We start from the raw sequence: 16,899 nt of genomic DNA, 5'->3' as shown, positions 1-16,899 counted from the left end.
AAAATCGTATCGTAAACCCAATTTCTGGGAATTTTCATGCATTTTATTTTTCCTTTCAGAAGAGAGAATGTGCGCGTTACGAAAACGCTAATCACGCTGTTTACTTACAATTCAAATAAAACCCATTTAAAATACAAAAAAGGCACAAGAGAATATAAATATGTATTTTTAAGACGAAAATTAAGAAAACGTGTGCAATGAGATGTGCATCCTCGGACGAGAACATGCATTATTTATGAACCGAGCGCATGCATATGAGTCATTCACCTGTCTTCGCTAAAAAATAATAATGTTAAGCACGATGATATCACAAACCCGCTCGTGTGCAGCAATATCTAAGTCATTCATAATAAAGAAAACCAGGTTGGCAATTATTAAAATCAACGCGAATATAACAAATAAAACTAAAGAGTTGCAAAATCAGGTACTTTATTTAATATCGATTTTGTTCATATATGCCATATTGTCATGACTAGAGGTAGGACTGGAAGCGTGCCGTTGTTTGTTTACTGTTCGTCGTGCATTGTTCATTTTTATGATGGATCTTTTTCTTGCGCTCTAGCTTTGATGATGATGATGATATACAATTATATTTATATAGTATATTAGAGACATACATGGACAAATTCGATAATACTAATATTTCGAGAAATAACATAACATTTTACTGCATATTTATAAATCATCAAATTCGAGATGCTATAAACTCGAATATCAGGAAACGTTGCCTATTTGGTGGAATCGTTTCAATGAAATCAGATAAATTGACATATTCTCGATAGGAAAAGATCCATTTAAAGTCACATATCCAAGGTCTGGCCAGCAACAACGGGCCAGCGAATGAACCCATGACCGCTCAGTTGAAATCATTACACGCTGACCACCGAGCTATGTGGCTGGTTAAATTGGGCATCGAATTGAATGCATTTGTGACTTCATTGTCATTTACTAAAATTTGTAAGTGCGAAAAGCTATTGTTGCGTAGGGGTGGGTGGAGGATCCAAGTAAAAGGCCAACAGTCGTATCACAGCATTTATTGATGATTCAGGGGATACACGCATTGCCAGTGCTCAGTCCAGAATGACCTGATATCGCCTACGTACCGCCTTATAAGGGGTAGATCTCTCAGGACGTCTAATCTGTTTACCTACGGTATAGTCACGTATTCGGATATGTATTGCCACGGTATGAGAAGTGCAATCATTGTTTAGCTTTCATGCACTTAGCTTGTCGCTAATCCTTAAAACCACTTATACCAGTCGCACGGTATGCATTTAGTTAATCCGTTAACAGATATCCGTTACAGATAATCCTTGAACGGTCACACAGTCTCTGGGATTCTATTCGCTTAATCCGCGGCGTACGTGACACTATTATATAGCACTGAAGACACTATAGATAAAAAAAACGACGATAAAATTTAGTAAAATGAAAATTTAATGCTCGCTGCATTAAAAAAGAATAAACAAACTTATATCGCGAAGTTGCCTTGAGAATGTATAGGATAAGGTTCGAAACGTCGACTACAACCAATTTACTGAAGCCTTTTTGAGCCTGGAGGCGTTCCGAACGACCGTCGTCGTCCTCTGGCCATGAGACTCTTAAAATGTAACCCAGCAGAATGCATTATAGCTTATAACGACTTTTCTCAAATGGAAGTTTCGCCTAATAGTTGTAACTTTAACAGAAGAAACCATTCCAACTATTTAATTTGCGCGGGAGTTCTTCACGAAACACTCTCCACATAGTTTATTGGTATCGATCACGCGAAGCCAAAAGTCGACAATATTTACTCCTCCAACGTATCATTATATTCGTATATACGTCGATTCGATATCGAAATAGAACAGTGACGACAAACAAAAACGTACGTTAAAGGTTAAAACAAGACAAAAAAAATCGATAACAAAGGGGTTTCATTTAGAACGATATGACAAAGAAAAACTAACAGTGTGTTATTTCAGATGAGTAATACCCAAATAAGACTAAAATAAATAGTTTGAGAGACTTTCGGCGACAATAGCTATTGATTTGAAGCGACATCAATAAATACGCTTCATACACTTTCGTAGTAGGTACTTAAGATTATAAAATATTCAAATACTTTTTGAATTCGAATTAATTTAAATACATTTTTTTTGGGCGGCTGTAAATGTTTAAATGTATTTTACGCCAATTGCGTCATTAAATGTATTGCGTCAATTCTTTCAGTCGCTTTTGATCATCGAAGAAGTAACAAGTGCGTGTATTCAGAGCAGTTTTTTTCGAACATACGTATGTTTAATTATTATCAATTATAATACTTTGTTTGTGAAATTATTTTCTTTGCTATTAACTCGAAAATATTTCAGATTTACATACCTGTTCGAAATATATTTAAACAAAAAAATAAGTTAGAGGCGTTCGCGAGAGATTGTGATAGTTCTGCAGGTCCTTCGTAAGGAAATACGAAGATTTGGTTGCATTAGCAGAAGGAATACCAATTAGCGGTCAAATGTGTATAGAAACAGCCAAGTTTTTCCATGAAAAATTAGGATTAGTAGACAACTTCAATGGTTCGTCTGGCTGGTTGAATAGATTTTTTTTTTATATTTTGGCAACAGTAGTACTAACTATAGGTACTTTTAAAGGCCACATATCTGCTTAACTATAAGCGTTTATCTTAATAAATAATAATTATTAAAATTATGAAACAAGACAAAATTTGATGATTCGGATTATCCGTGCCCTCCCACCCCAGCATTAGCCCGGATAATCGAGAGTGTGAGATCAGGATGAGTAAGTTGCTACTTCAGTGTGTGGCTCGTTTAACACATTCACCACCACGATGACACATATATTGTGAGTACGTACAGGAATAAATTATTGCTGTACGACAAAGTTGTAAACGACTTGTTGAACACACACACACACACAAACAAAATAAAATAAACGAGAACGAACAAAAAAAACTATTGTGACTTATTTTTACTTTTTGGTTACAAATAATCGTTGATTTTCAATGAGAGGAAACCGCAATGGCGAACTTTTGTTTGCAAACATACCGCACACATAAACTTATCAATAATTTTTATACCCGTCGAGCATCCTGCTGTGAAACCGACTGTAATGGAGTACCCTTCGATGTGAAACCTTCACGTTATTCTATCGCAGATATATTTTTACAATTGCCACATAGCCTTGTAATGGTTGAACGATGCATGAAAATACAGCCGTACAAAATTGGAAACATTTTGTGTTTTTTTAAACGTCGATTGATTTTCAACACTGCATGGGTTTCCTCGTTATTGAAACGTATTGATTAACCTTTGCTGAAAACGTACATAAGATATTGAAAAAAAAACCCTGGCCTAACGATTGACGGCCAAATGTTGCGCAACTTATCCACCGGTATACATACATAGACTTTACTGACTCGATTCGCCCAACTACCCGCTGAACATTCGCACAACTAAAATATTGAGAGAGGGAAACTTTTAAATGAAACGAATGATACGTACGTGCCAAAGATGGATAGATTTTGCGGTGGAAAAACGAGCGTGAGTCAGAAAGTATAATATGATATAATGTAACTCGGGAGCGAACGGAGAAATCGACCGCGAATATTTTAATTTTAAACCGCAGACGGTACATACAAATCGACGCCTAGTTTTGCGGGAAAATGTTACGAACAGGATAAATTACGGGAAAATTGTCCGAAAATAATTCTCGGAAAGTACAATGGAATTTCTCGAAAGTCGCTATTATTTAATTAAAATCTAGAAACGAGTGCGAGATTGCTTTTTAAGTTTGTTACCGTAGCAACAAATGGTTATAAAGGACATCTCGACTAGAGATCGGATTTGGGTTGTGGCGCTAACGATAAAATTGAAACTGTATGGACCGTACTAGGCAAATGCTTTATTCTTACTAACCTCTTCTTATTATTTATTGATGCACTCTCGCGCCACGTTTCTCCTACACAGTTGATACGCGTATAACAATTTGAAAATTAGGTATTTATTGGTTATATAGGCGCAACTGAGCATTCACTATACACACATACAAAAACACAAACAAATACAGAATTTGGTAGGCTCGACAAAAAGCCGAGTAAATAAAATGATCTGTAATGTAAAATTGCTTTATTTTTTGTCCGACAGCTCCATATTTTAAATAATTAAAAATATTTAGTCAAAATTTGTCCATTCATCAAAGAGATTACTAACCACCGTTATTGCAGTTTATTTTTTACAATGAACGCTAAAAATTGTAATCGCTGTTTACCCAAATAACTTAATAATAATAATTGTTTTTTTCGAAGGGGTGTCTGCCGAAGTCAGTATATTGTGTGACGTAACGTCAATCACAGGTTGAATACTGTCACATTACTAAAACTGTCTGCGTTAGTGACTTTGGATATTACCACAAAAACACCCACCAAAGTGTATCGAAGTATTAAATTACTTTATTTTGACTAATGGAACCAAACCACTTGCATAAATTTCTGACACGCAAAAAAATAAACCCGTAAAAATCGATAACTATCAACAGTATGTCATCATAATCATTCACAACCATTCGCCATCCACTGCTCTCCAACACATTTCTATTTGTCTCTGTTTTGGGCAACTCTCATCCCACATATTTTTCTGATTTCATCCATTCCTTTTCGCAACATTTTTCGTTATCTTGGACACCGTTCGAGCACTTCTATCGTCCGTTCTTCTAGAAACCTGACCTACCCATTGCAAAATCAACGTCTGTACCCCCAACATTACATCAACCACCTTTGTCATACTTCTAAACCACGTATTTCATTTTCCAGTTATCTTTTTATGCCAAGTATACATATAGCGTTCGATACTTCTTTGATTGCACTGGACCTTATGCAGCATTTTGGCGTTCAGTGACCAAGTTTCACACCCATACGTCATCACTGGTAAGATACACTGAGAGAATATCTTTTTCTTCAGGCAAAGTGGCATTTTAGATTTGAAAACGGCATTCATTCGCACAAATGCACTCCATCCTAATGTCATACATCTCGTACCCAAATTCAATAAGCTTGTTTTTTTACATAAAACAAAATAAAAAGATGATTGCGATCATTAAATACTCACCTAAGTTAAATTTATTAAGCAAAACTGCATCCTAATAAGCTACTTTAAAAATAAAAAAGTCTATCTACAATTTATTTTCAAAATTATGAATACCAAATACGATATTTTGAATTAAGTTTTGGAAAACTGCATTGTTGATTAAGTCAAAATAGTATATACCAACATGCGTATATGGAATGAAGACAATAGTTCCCCATTCGATTAAGCAAACACGCCGAGGTCAAAGATTTACGCTCAACGAAGGGCAATCGCAACAACAAGTATAGTAATCATCGTCGTAACGAGCCACAACATAGCAGTAGTAGTATCAAGTACCACATAGTAGTAATAGTATTAGTAGTAGTAGTGGAGAGTGCATCGTTCAGATAAACTCGAGCATGGTTGCAATTATGTCATCGACAGTGAGCACGTCGAGTGAAAGTGAGCGCATTGGATTGTATCGTTAGCCCGTGCTTATTTGGCCACGGAGCAAGTGCAGATGATGACGTTTCAAAGTGAAATTGCTTTGAAAAGGAGTAAAAATGCACAAGTTACGCCGGCGAGAAACTTTCAAAGGTGTTAGAATGTTGTTACGAGTGCATCGAACAAGTTGGCTAGCTACGTACTAGAGAACCAATCGATCAGACACTTCAGACCGGAATATTTTTTATGAATATCGAATGACAATCGTAATGGTGTAGTATGAAGTAGTATTAAACGACAATGGTACGATTGAATAATGTGTTCAATCGTTTTCATTGTCTCTTAGAAGTGAGTCATGGGTATACTTCAATGGGCTATTTGTCATAATTGCTCTGTTAATAATAATCAAAACATGGTAATTCCGATTTTAGGTATGATATAAAGCGTGTTTTTACATACATATGTAGTTGAAAGACCCAACCTAAGAATTCACGAGAGATCATCTCCAATATGCATGCCTCTTTGTTCCTTAAATCAGTCGCATCGATGTATTATAATTAGTCACCGGAGCCTGAGGGAGCCGTGTATTGTTCAAAGGTTGTAAATGCATTGTTAAAGGTTTGCCGAACAATGGATAGCACTGTGACTATCCTACCTCTAATTATGATACATCAAGGCTATTTTTTTCTTTCAATGTTTTGTATTTTTATTTACACATACACGAAACTAATAAAATGTGTATTTGCACTTATAGAGCTATAATTTACTAGTTGAATTGTATTCGAATATGAATGACCCAAGACGACAGTTGGAATATATTTAAAACTGTAACATGCCACAGTTTGTTCTCTTCTCCTGTGGAACGTACCAATTTGATTATTTCGTCGTATGTTATAATAAGTATCAAGCTCCTCAATCAGATTTCTATTAAGATGGATTTTTTATATAAAATAAGTCGATCTGGTTGAGGTACTGTTCAATTTGATATCGTAAATGTGTTTTAATATTCTATTTTGTTTTTATACAATGATTTATTTGTTTCATATTTTATCTTTATCTTATTTTGTTTTTGCATCCATATTTATTTTTGTACTTCTAACGTAGATTGGTGCTCGTCGACCACTTTTTTTGCTTAGCCATAGTGCCGACTTGGAGCAATTATGTAATTTTATTATGGCAAAACTGGAAATAAAAATAAAATTAAGAAAAAAATAAATGCGAAATATGAGCCAGAGTCGCTCGAATTTTTGACGACTCCGAATCCAAAGCCCTGCTTCTACATACATACATAAATTTTAAAATGGCAGTTTGTACAGATAAGTACGAGAGTTCTGGGTATGTGTATCATACAGCCACTATGTATTTACCAATTTGAGCATACATAATACGTGTAAATTTATCTTTCCGACGCCAATTCACCTAATAGCATACTACACTGTAAGCATTCGGAGGAACTTCATCCCACAATGGCTATGCAATTCCAAGCTGGAATGCAAAGTTTAGGATATGGAAGATGCTGAATTCCAAAGAGCGAAGAATCGAACTGGCAAGTCCATATATGTATGTGAAGCACGACAAACCATGATGTAAGTTGCCACTTGTCCAATGTGGTAAAATTTGGGTCAAGACTAACCGCCGATGGCGATGTACTACAATAAAAAGTTTATACGCCGCACGCGTAGTGGTACCCAGTAGACACGAACGAGCATCGACGAGTTCCTGATGAACGCAAGTTCCAATCTCATAAAAACGCATGTCTGTCATCGAGTGGAAACCATCTAAACACCACCATCGGAAACTGGAAACCAAATCAATAAAGTACGCGAAGTTACTAAATGTAAGGTTTGGTCTTCTCGAATGGTCGATCTGCAAAGGTTTGCATCGGTATGTTTGAAATGTTTCTTAAATGATACGACGCATTGAATACCTACATACATTTGTCATCATCATCATCACTATGATGGGTGCGTGAATATGTACAATCAAAATGCTTAACCGTTTGATGCGATATGATTGAGTGAAAATGAGCGTTCAATTTGTCGCCGACGATTCACTGCGGTGTAATTTATTACAATATGTAGTGGTAGAAATGTGAGGTAGCTGGATGCTTACTCATCTTTAATATAGACAGCTACCAGTAGTATATGTACTTATAACGCTTAGGATAACTTTTATGTATTGAAGATGATTCGTTTCATGCTATTTATTGCAATGGTTCATTATGGATGACATTTTTTTTGCAATCAATTTATGTACATATGTATTGCTACAATTTTTGGACAAATTGCGTGTCGCGCAAAGCACTTCCTACTCTATTCATAAAAATAATTCATATTATAATAATGTATTTGATCTCATATATTTTATTTTAAAATAAATTTATTATGTACATAGTTAGTAGTATAGTAGTAATATAATGTAGTCAATTTGATAGGAACCGTTTCAACAATTATGTGAGATAAATTGGTAAATTATGAAACGATCGACCTGGAGTCACATATTTTAAATGTCTGGCCAGCAAGACTGGATCAGGGATCGAACCCATGACCCCTCAGTTGTTGGCTTGCTAACCACTGAGCTATGTTGCTGATTTATATAACTTTGCACTAGCAAAATGCATCCATTGTATTAGTACTCCATTTTCGATTCAAGTGTTTAGTAGTAAAAAAATACAACTGTACGTACTTGAGAAAAACGGTAAACGGGTTACATTCCAAATGTGAATCGCGACCAGGATAACTGCCGATGTGATCACTGAACCAAAAAAACATTACTCCAGAAACTTGACATTGACAGGTATCGGATATGTATTGGAAATTTACTTATAAATCCATCCTTATGATTCGTTAGTATTATTATTAGTTATTCTTATGAGTGGTATTAAATTTTAGAACTCAAATCTTACATACAAGCATGCGGTCTTAAAAAAATTCAACAAAATTTGGCATAATAGGAAAATATATTATAATGAATAAAAGATGCCGCATTTGCGAAATTTTCCATAAAAAATGAATAAAGTGCGTTTAAAAGCTTATACGCAACATAGCATTAGCATAATGAGACGCTATTTGCCTTCAGTATACAGCACACCAACCTTAATATTTTACAATGTTTAAATGTACATAATAAAAGTGTTTTTATTCATTTTTCGCACTAAAAAAATGTATGTATAATTTAAGACGAAGGTACAAGAAAGAGAGAGATCCAAACAGTCATGGCGTGCGGGCACAATCAATAGCGTGCGCTCAAATGCAATTTCCGTATCCTAAGGGTTTAATTTATAAACGAAGTTTTACGCCTTCGGAAATAAGAGAGAAAGCGAATACATCTGACAAGCATCTGAATAAAATATTTAATTTTAAAAAGTTGTCAACCAAAATCTAAAGAAATCACCAAACGACTGATAAGCCTTAGAGCCAGGCCACAATGGGGGACTTGCAAGTGACTTTGTTGCCCAAGCGTGGTTACTCGTGGTCACTCTTGGTCACCCAACTCGGACAGCCAGAAGTGAGCAAGAATCTGCTCACCAATACCTATAAGAGTTTTCAATATAGTCACACGTGTTCATATAGTCATCGTGTATAGACGATAGTCACAGGTGTTCATAGTTTTTTCCACAATGGAATCGCCGGCAACTTATCACCGATAGTGTCACCTATACATTTTAAGGAATACGACGGTTGCTTTAATAAGTAACAAAATCGCAGTATCCAGACCCAACACCGACAACCGATCTCGCCGGTCGGGTAGCTTACGACTTGGACAAACGGTGGGTTGCCTGGTGTGGCATGCTCCATACAACTACATACATTTGATCTGCTCGCGCAACAAAGTCATCCACGGAGTTGCCCGCCAGTCACCTCCCGGAGTGGCCGGGCTCTAAAAAGAAGTTCAAACAGAAACAAAATGTTGCTAACACACATCGTCCAATTCTGCCATCATACTCGCACTAAAAAGACAAAATAATTTTTTGCCGTAGTCAGAGACAACACATACATACATACACCCAAACTTAAACAAACAAACAAAAACTGTTGGGTTGTCAAATACAACCACTGTACATATAGGGACAACCTCTACAAGCATGTATTTGCGTAGCAGCTGGATAAAAATGAAGTGAGTGAGGAATTAGAATCTGCTATCTCAATCTTCATCAAGCTACGTATATGAACAAAACAAAACGACTAGAATAAGACCAAATTCAACGCTTACTTGCCGCACCACGCAACTTGTTGCAACAAGCCGCATGACATTTACCGCTTAAAATGGCAGCACGAATCAATCGACAACACAAAAACGTAACTAAATAGTAACTTCAAAATGCAATATGCAAGTTGACGCTATTTCTTGTGTATTGGGCTATACTATATTCACCGGTAAATGTGAATTCTATATACCAATTGATACTATCAAACTTCGATTACGCAACCGTACAATTGTATACGAACCGGTTGGCGACTATTCATACTGATGAAAAATCGAGTGCAAAAGGTCAAACAATAGAATATATCGTATATACTTTGTATCGTATAGGTATGTGTAACGTTTAGAGCAGGACGTCCCGTAGGCCGTGAGGTTTGTTCGGGTCACCGATTTCAGATTCACCTTTATATCAAACTGGTCAAATCGAGTTGCACCCATATAAATAAAAAAATCGAATTAAATGTGCAGTCACTGTTTGGTTGGACGACTCTTTTTAAGTGTGCAAAAGTGCACTAGTGGTAGAGCACAGATCGTGGAACGGTTCTCAAACTGTATTTGCAGACTCTGATGAAGAAAGTCGCCGAGCCGAACAACGAGATGCTGAAAGTGTGTCAAACTTTTGAATCAAAAAGATCTCCTCGACATGAAAGAGAGAGAGATGAGTCATACAATTTTTTGAATGGTTCGTGTCTCGCGTTGATTTTGCTCGATGATGACCGGTTCAAAAGCGAATAGACTTCGAGAGCGATATGAAAGGTACCGTTTGCTCTCTGTACATATGTACATACTAACAGTCTACATATATATAAACCATTTCAAGTCTTCAAATTCTAGGAACTCTAGGCTATACGCTCTTCAGACTGTATGTCTCAATGTAAAGCCACACTTTGTATGCATAGCAACACTTGTATGCTGCATATTCAAGTGCATATCTGCAATAAAAGTATCAGTCTCAAAGTTCAGTTTAAATTGTTTGAAAATCTCTGATATATGTATATGATGGAGACGGTGAAGAGGCTATTATTTAATATTTCAAGATGTCGCAATTTCAGATCGCAGTCATAAAGGGCACGATATGATAAAACTAGCGAACTCCTCATATCTAAAGTACATAAAACATCATCGTTCTCATTAGAGTGTGATATGTGTATTACGAAGACAGTATGAATTGAGTTATGTGACATGTCAATGGCCTAAATAATAGGGAGGGGTTAGTGTATTGATTTAATTTGATAACCACCATGAGTTCCATCGACGAAAAATTGATCAACGATGGGATTTCTTTTTCATGCAGGTGGGGTGGGGTTCAAACTTCATTGAGATGTCATACAACTTTTCCAAAACAACTTGCAACGAGGTTGCTAGACGAAAAATTAGGAGACATTGCGTGCATAACTACGTCAAGGTTGTATCACAAGCTAAACGAGACCACATTTCGATCAGACCACAACACACCATCACAGAGTCCCAGTCGTTTAGCATTCGACGAAGAGGCATTTGATTGAAATTGCAAGCGAGACCGAACTGGGTCAAGACGAATAAGGCCAACGTCCATCCGCAAATGCACCATCAACAACAAGCGAAACATCGAAGACTTGAAGAATCGTATCCAACCAAGACTTGGTTGGATACGATTCTGGGAACAAACGCCGAAATAGCAAATCCGACAAGAACGGACGATTGTTTAACCGAAATATTTGGATTCGATCCAGAGACCTTTTACTTTGTAAACTGCGCCACGAAAACCGAACCCCCACCGATCGTATATATTTATATACAGAGACGGGATCGCCGAAAACGAGACGGTAGGTAGACTCAGACCGGTTAATCGAACAAGGGACCAGGTTAATTAGAGCTCCGTGCAACACCTGGCTGAAAACTGAAAATTAAAAACGATGACCAGACTATAGAAGAGACAGAGTCGTGGAACATATTATAGAAAGAGAGCACTCGAAAATAACGAAGCGCTTATTTTGAGAGCGTTTTGAGAGTTATTTTAGTGACATTCCGTGATGCATAGTCGCGTGTTTATAACCTTCAGAATTACATGAACGACTTCAAAAGATGTCCGCTGAAATTATCAATTTGAGAGGGATGCACCTGAAGCTGCGGTGCAAACTTGTTATTTGAGTTCCGATGACGAGTTGTTAGAGGAGGTTCTAAAATGAAATTACGTGAACTTGGGTCATAACATGCATGTTCGGTGCAATTTAATAAGACAATCTAGTTTTTCGAGTACATATCATCAAATTTAAGACCTACATATACTCCTTAGATCAAAAAAATAAGTCAACCACTGCTCACAATTTAGTTCTTCACATTTCAAAGCTACTTGCCGCGTGTAGACAATGTTTTAGTTAATTGAATACGATATACCTACATACGAAAGTATAGACACGTTAAGTAAGGCTAATAAGGCTATGCAAGTAGTAGAGTTATCAAATTGAATATGATAAATCAAATTCAATTTACTACGTACGTGTACATCTAATGAACGTCCAATTGCAGCCAGTCATATAACTTTGAGTTTGATATATCATACGATTAGCATCTACGATCAAATCTACTAAACGTGCGAATTAATCCTGTCACAAGGAGATAGCAAATATCGAAATGACTGTTTCAAGAGACTAGAGAGGATTTCCTATAGATGAAGCATATGCTTACTTCAAAAATCATATTAATCTTCCTTGTTTTTCCTTAGGTACTTCACCAATATGTGGCCTATCTGCTTTCTTCTATATTATTTTAAATACTATTCGATGATTTATTTTGTCCACAATCGCCATTTCAATCGCTCTCCACTACATATATCATACGAAACTTTAAGCTTGAGGCACCCAATACGATACAAAAATATATAGCCTAGTCAGAACCGGACACTATAAATCAGTATGATAAAGCCTCTTTAAACCTTTCACCGATCATTCTCGTACAATAGCTCAGGTCAACTCCAAGCTACAACATATACTTGTAATATGATCAAACTACGTGGTGCAAGGTTGAGGATCATTTGAAATAAAGGGTGAATAGACACCACAGATCATCAATGGCTTCTCACCTTTTAGGGCACCACGAGGAACGGCACGAATGTAACGCCGAATATAAAGCAGATATTTAATGTCTGGCGACCACACGGATTGCCCTTCTCAAAATAGTAGTCCCACCAAATGATGATTAAACAAAACAAGAAACCACACGCGTAGATGTCTTTTTTTTCAATTATTTTTTCTCGCGCATACACGTCTTAGAATATGGCGTGCGCTTCCTGAACGTACTCCGGATGAGATGCTAAAAAGAAGCAAATATGGTGGATAACGATCTAAAAAAATCATTCAAACGGAATATTAATTAGATAGGGTTTCCTCTCCCATGCCATATTTATCGGCGTGAGTTGAAACGCTCTGCTTGGAACGAACGAGCTTGCCAAAAACTTTTGAAATAGTGTCTCCGCTGTCAAACAAATTATGAAATGTATACAAGATCACTAATGATTACATTCAGACTAAATGATCCGAGATCTTGAGTGATTAATAGGCGATAATAAAAATAATAATTGAAGCACTCGCCTTCGCCCCCATAGGTCCTAGCATACGGCGTTTAGACATGTTTCCGTACGCGTTGCGTCAAGTATTTTAGAATGATGATTAAATAAGTGTGTTATACATGCCAGGTATATGTAACTATGTAGTTTAAAATAAATTTCGGAAGGTTAAACACGTCTGAAACCACAACTGAATGATTCACCCTCGTACGTCACCAGGCAAAGAGAAAATTTCGACAAAGCACACACACACACATGCGTATGTAGTAGGCAGAACAAAATTTCATTCAAGGACTTTGTATTTGATAAAAATATATATCATCAATCCTAACAGACGACAAACCACAAGTTAAAACCTCCTGTTCAGGTGGGCAATTTTAAAAACATTTATCTTAAATCTACTACGCGAATAATGAACTTTCAACCGATCTCACTCCGAAGTTAAGTATAGGATCGACATTTGAGTACGAGAAAATACAACTTATAAATAAGTACAAAGTTCGTGTATACGCACTGCCTTAATTGACCTCGACCCACATGGTAAAATTGTATATAGAAATAAAGGTACCTTTAAAAGTGGAAGAAATTATAAACGGCGTATATGCGAAAGAGTGACGCAAGTAAATATCGATTTTATAACGTACTCTTCTTCTAAAAAAAAATACATTATCTACATTAATAATAGAAACTTAAATAAAAAAAACATCTTCACAAACAAACACGTACGTATTTTGAATCCACTCGGTATATGTACTACGTAGTACTGAAGTTGTAAAGAATTCTCCAAAACAACATACATATATGAATACATATTTTTAACGTGAAATGTATGAAAAAACATTAGACGGAAGCATATGTAATACTATAATATAAAAATTGTATGTCAAAGATTTGTATACACCGTAAGAGAATTAAAATTATGAAAACATCACGAACATAACTCAAATCTCATTATTTCAGTGGGAGTGAAATGCGATAGAAAAACATTCACGGAAAATCGAAATACACTAAAAACATTTTATGCGATTATTAAAACTAATGATATTAAAACATAAAAGTCAAATTTCATCGAACGAAATTGGCCAAGCAATCAAACTAAAACGAAAAATGTATGTTGGCATTAATTACTCAGTGATATTCAATTGAATTTTTTTACGTAAAGTGATAATGACAAAGGTTTTTTTTTGACGAATCAATGTAAATAATGATAAAAAAAAAACAACTCGTTGTTTTTTCATATGAAATACAATACATTTCGACATATGTATGTAATTCCGTCAACAACAGTATTGGGAAGGTATACATACATATTCATTACGACATCACATAATATCATTTCAACTTTCAAATGGAAAAGTATTGACTAAAAGTCAACAATAAATTTACATTTCAATTAAAGTACCTTGTTAGTTATCACATAAAATAAAGTAAGGCTTATTAATGAGCACAATCGTATTACCCACAAATTTTAGTCTAACTTGATAAAAAATATTGACGAATAGAATCTGGATAAACTGCAGGTAGTGGAATAACGATCGTCGCTACTGCATTATGCACTCCACATTCGCCTATATGTACCTAAGTTTTGATTAATTTAGTATATGAATCACACCAGTTATTACAGATCGATCCTGTAGAGTACATATGTACATACATATATCTGCTACATCATATTAAATTGTATCATTGGACGTAACGATCCATTTGATTTATAATGTGCAGCTTCCTTTCAAATTATCTCAAACGTAATTTTTAAACGCTCTTTGTAACGGATCGATGCGATTTGTTTTGTATAAAAATTTGAATCGTGTGAAACATAAAAAAAAAAGAATCCTCTTAATTTTTTTTTATTTAAATGTAAAAGATTTTAACCAAACAAAATATATATCTTAGAAAACATGATTAACATCGTACGTTACCAAATCGAGTTTTATCTGTCGTCATTAATAATATCAACAAATACCGCTACGCGAACATAAATAATGGACGAAAAAAAAAAACATAAGAAAAACGCGTAACGGAAAAATATGTAATTACTTATATTGTCTTATATTTGAAATCAATATGACGAGCGTGATTCGTTTTGGCCGTAACGCAAACGTTTTGGCGAGTCGCGTAAATCCGCTCATATGTCGAAATTTGAATTGGACGACGAAGATTCTTTACGTTGTCAATAGATTTAATGAATGAAATACGGTGATTTGTGGTGCATTGGCATTGGCATTGTGCAATATGCGCACGTGGAAATAAAACAAAATGTAATCAAAGATCGGAAAGACTCACCTTGGGGGTGCGGGTGCGACTGCGGCTGCAGAGAGTGCGGTTGAGTTTGGGGGCGCGCGCTCGAGGGCGGCTGCTTTGCGGGGGTCAGGTTGGGGGTGGACGTGGACGTGGGGGCGGGGGCGGAGGCGGCCTGGACGAGGTCACGTTGGGGCTGCACTTGGGGTTGGGGTTGGGTTTGGGTTTGGGGTGCGGGGGCGGGGGCGGGTGTCGGCGGTCCGAACTGCAGGCTCCTGGCGGAGTGCGGCGGCGCGCGCACACCGCGCGACTCGGCGCCCCCAGACATTAATAAGCTCGGCGCGTCGACTCGGACTCGGACTCGGAAACCGGGCTCGCTTGGATTTGAATTTGGACGAGGGGGAAAGTGAGGGTGAGGGTGAGGGTGAGGGCGAGGGTCGTCTCCCGCGGGGACATCGCGACTGACCGCGAACACATGTCGCGGTCGCGGAAAGAACTATCGACTGCCGCCCGAAGCTGTCAGCGGAAAACGCTACCAGCCGTTCGAGCCGCCAATGCGACTACTACTGTACTGACATTACTGACACCGCACCGACACCTCTACACCTACAACTTCACGAACGCACACACCGACGCAGACACACCTCCACTACACTCCACTCACACCAACATCGGTGCGCAGGTCCAAACAACGCCGATTACGCCCACAATAATGTACTGACTTTCATTTGCGTTTCACTTCAAAATTTACACTAAATATAATGTAACAAACCATTGTTTAAACATTTTCCACCATTCCTAAGAATAGTTTTAGGCTTTTAATAGTCTTTTAGGTTTTCCAGAAACTCGTCCCGTATAAAATTTATTTGGAATGTTTATTTTTTTACAAAACAGAATTTTAATTTGAATATTTGGCAATGCCCGAGGTACTGGCCGCAAAACTATCGGTTGGCCAGCGTTTCGCGTGTAAGCAATCATTTCTTTCCCGGCTGTCGAAGTAAATAGTTGTACAAACCCAGTCACCTCACTCGCCTTACCCCTGTAAATATTTTTAAATTAATAACGGACAGAAATACAATCGTCGATCATACGACAGTCGTTGATAATTTCAATATTAAATTTATAAAACATAATTTTTTAAATATTATTTAATTTTAAAAAGGGTTCCTTTCAGTGGCGGCTCGTCCATATAGGCTGCGGGACTGCAGCCCCCCAGTACAGTACAAATGCATGCTATTTTTGTCGTTTTCATAGGCTGCGGGCTGACCTCCCAGTATAGTATGTACATATGCATGCAATTTTTGTTTTCATTCGATCACCGGTTTGGTTAACGAGCTACTACAGCCTAATTTATCTCTGCAGCCCCACCACTATGAATTTTAACGAGCTGATACTGGTTCCCTTATCATC

General features: G+C 36.9%; 1 protein-coding gene across 2 annotated transcripts in view; it reads right to left on the bottom strand.

Annotated features, from left to right (window-relative positions):
* The window catches only part of dop (microtubule-associated serine/threonine (MAST) protein kinase dop), a 48,762-nt gene extending 32,620 nt beyond the window's left edge, over window positions 1-16,142 (bottom strand). The window contains exon 1 of one of the 2 annotated variants that reach the window (XM_077433817.1): window positions 15,535-16,142. In XM_077433817.1, coding sequence (XP_077289943.1) covers window positions 15,535-15,817 — 283 coding nt within the window. In that variant the 5' untranslated portion in view covers window positions 15,818-16,142. The remainder of the gene's footprint in view (window positions 1-15,534) is intronic. The other variant, XM_077433816.1, reaches the window with a different exon arrangement.
* Window positions 16,143-16,899: the final 757 nt, after the last annotated feature.

The sequence above is a fragment of the Arctopsyche grandis genome, chromosome 6 (genome assembly GCF_051622035.1).
Source record: "Arctopsyche grandis isolate Sample6627 chromosome 6, ASM5162203v2, whole genome shotgun sequence".
In the NCBI taxonomy this organism is placed as follows: Eukaryota; Metazoa; Arthropoda; class Insecta; order Trichoptera; family Hydropsychidae; genus Arctopsyche; species Arctopsyche grandis.
This window is presented reverse-complemented; position numbering and strand designations above follow the sequence as displayed.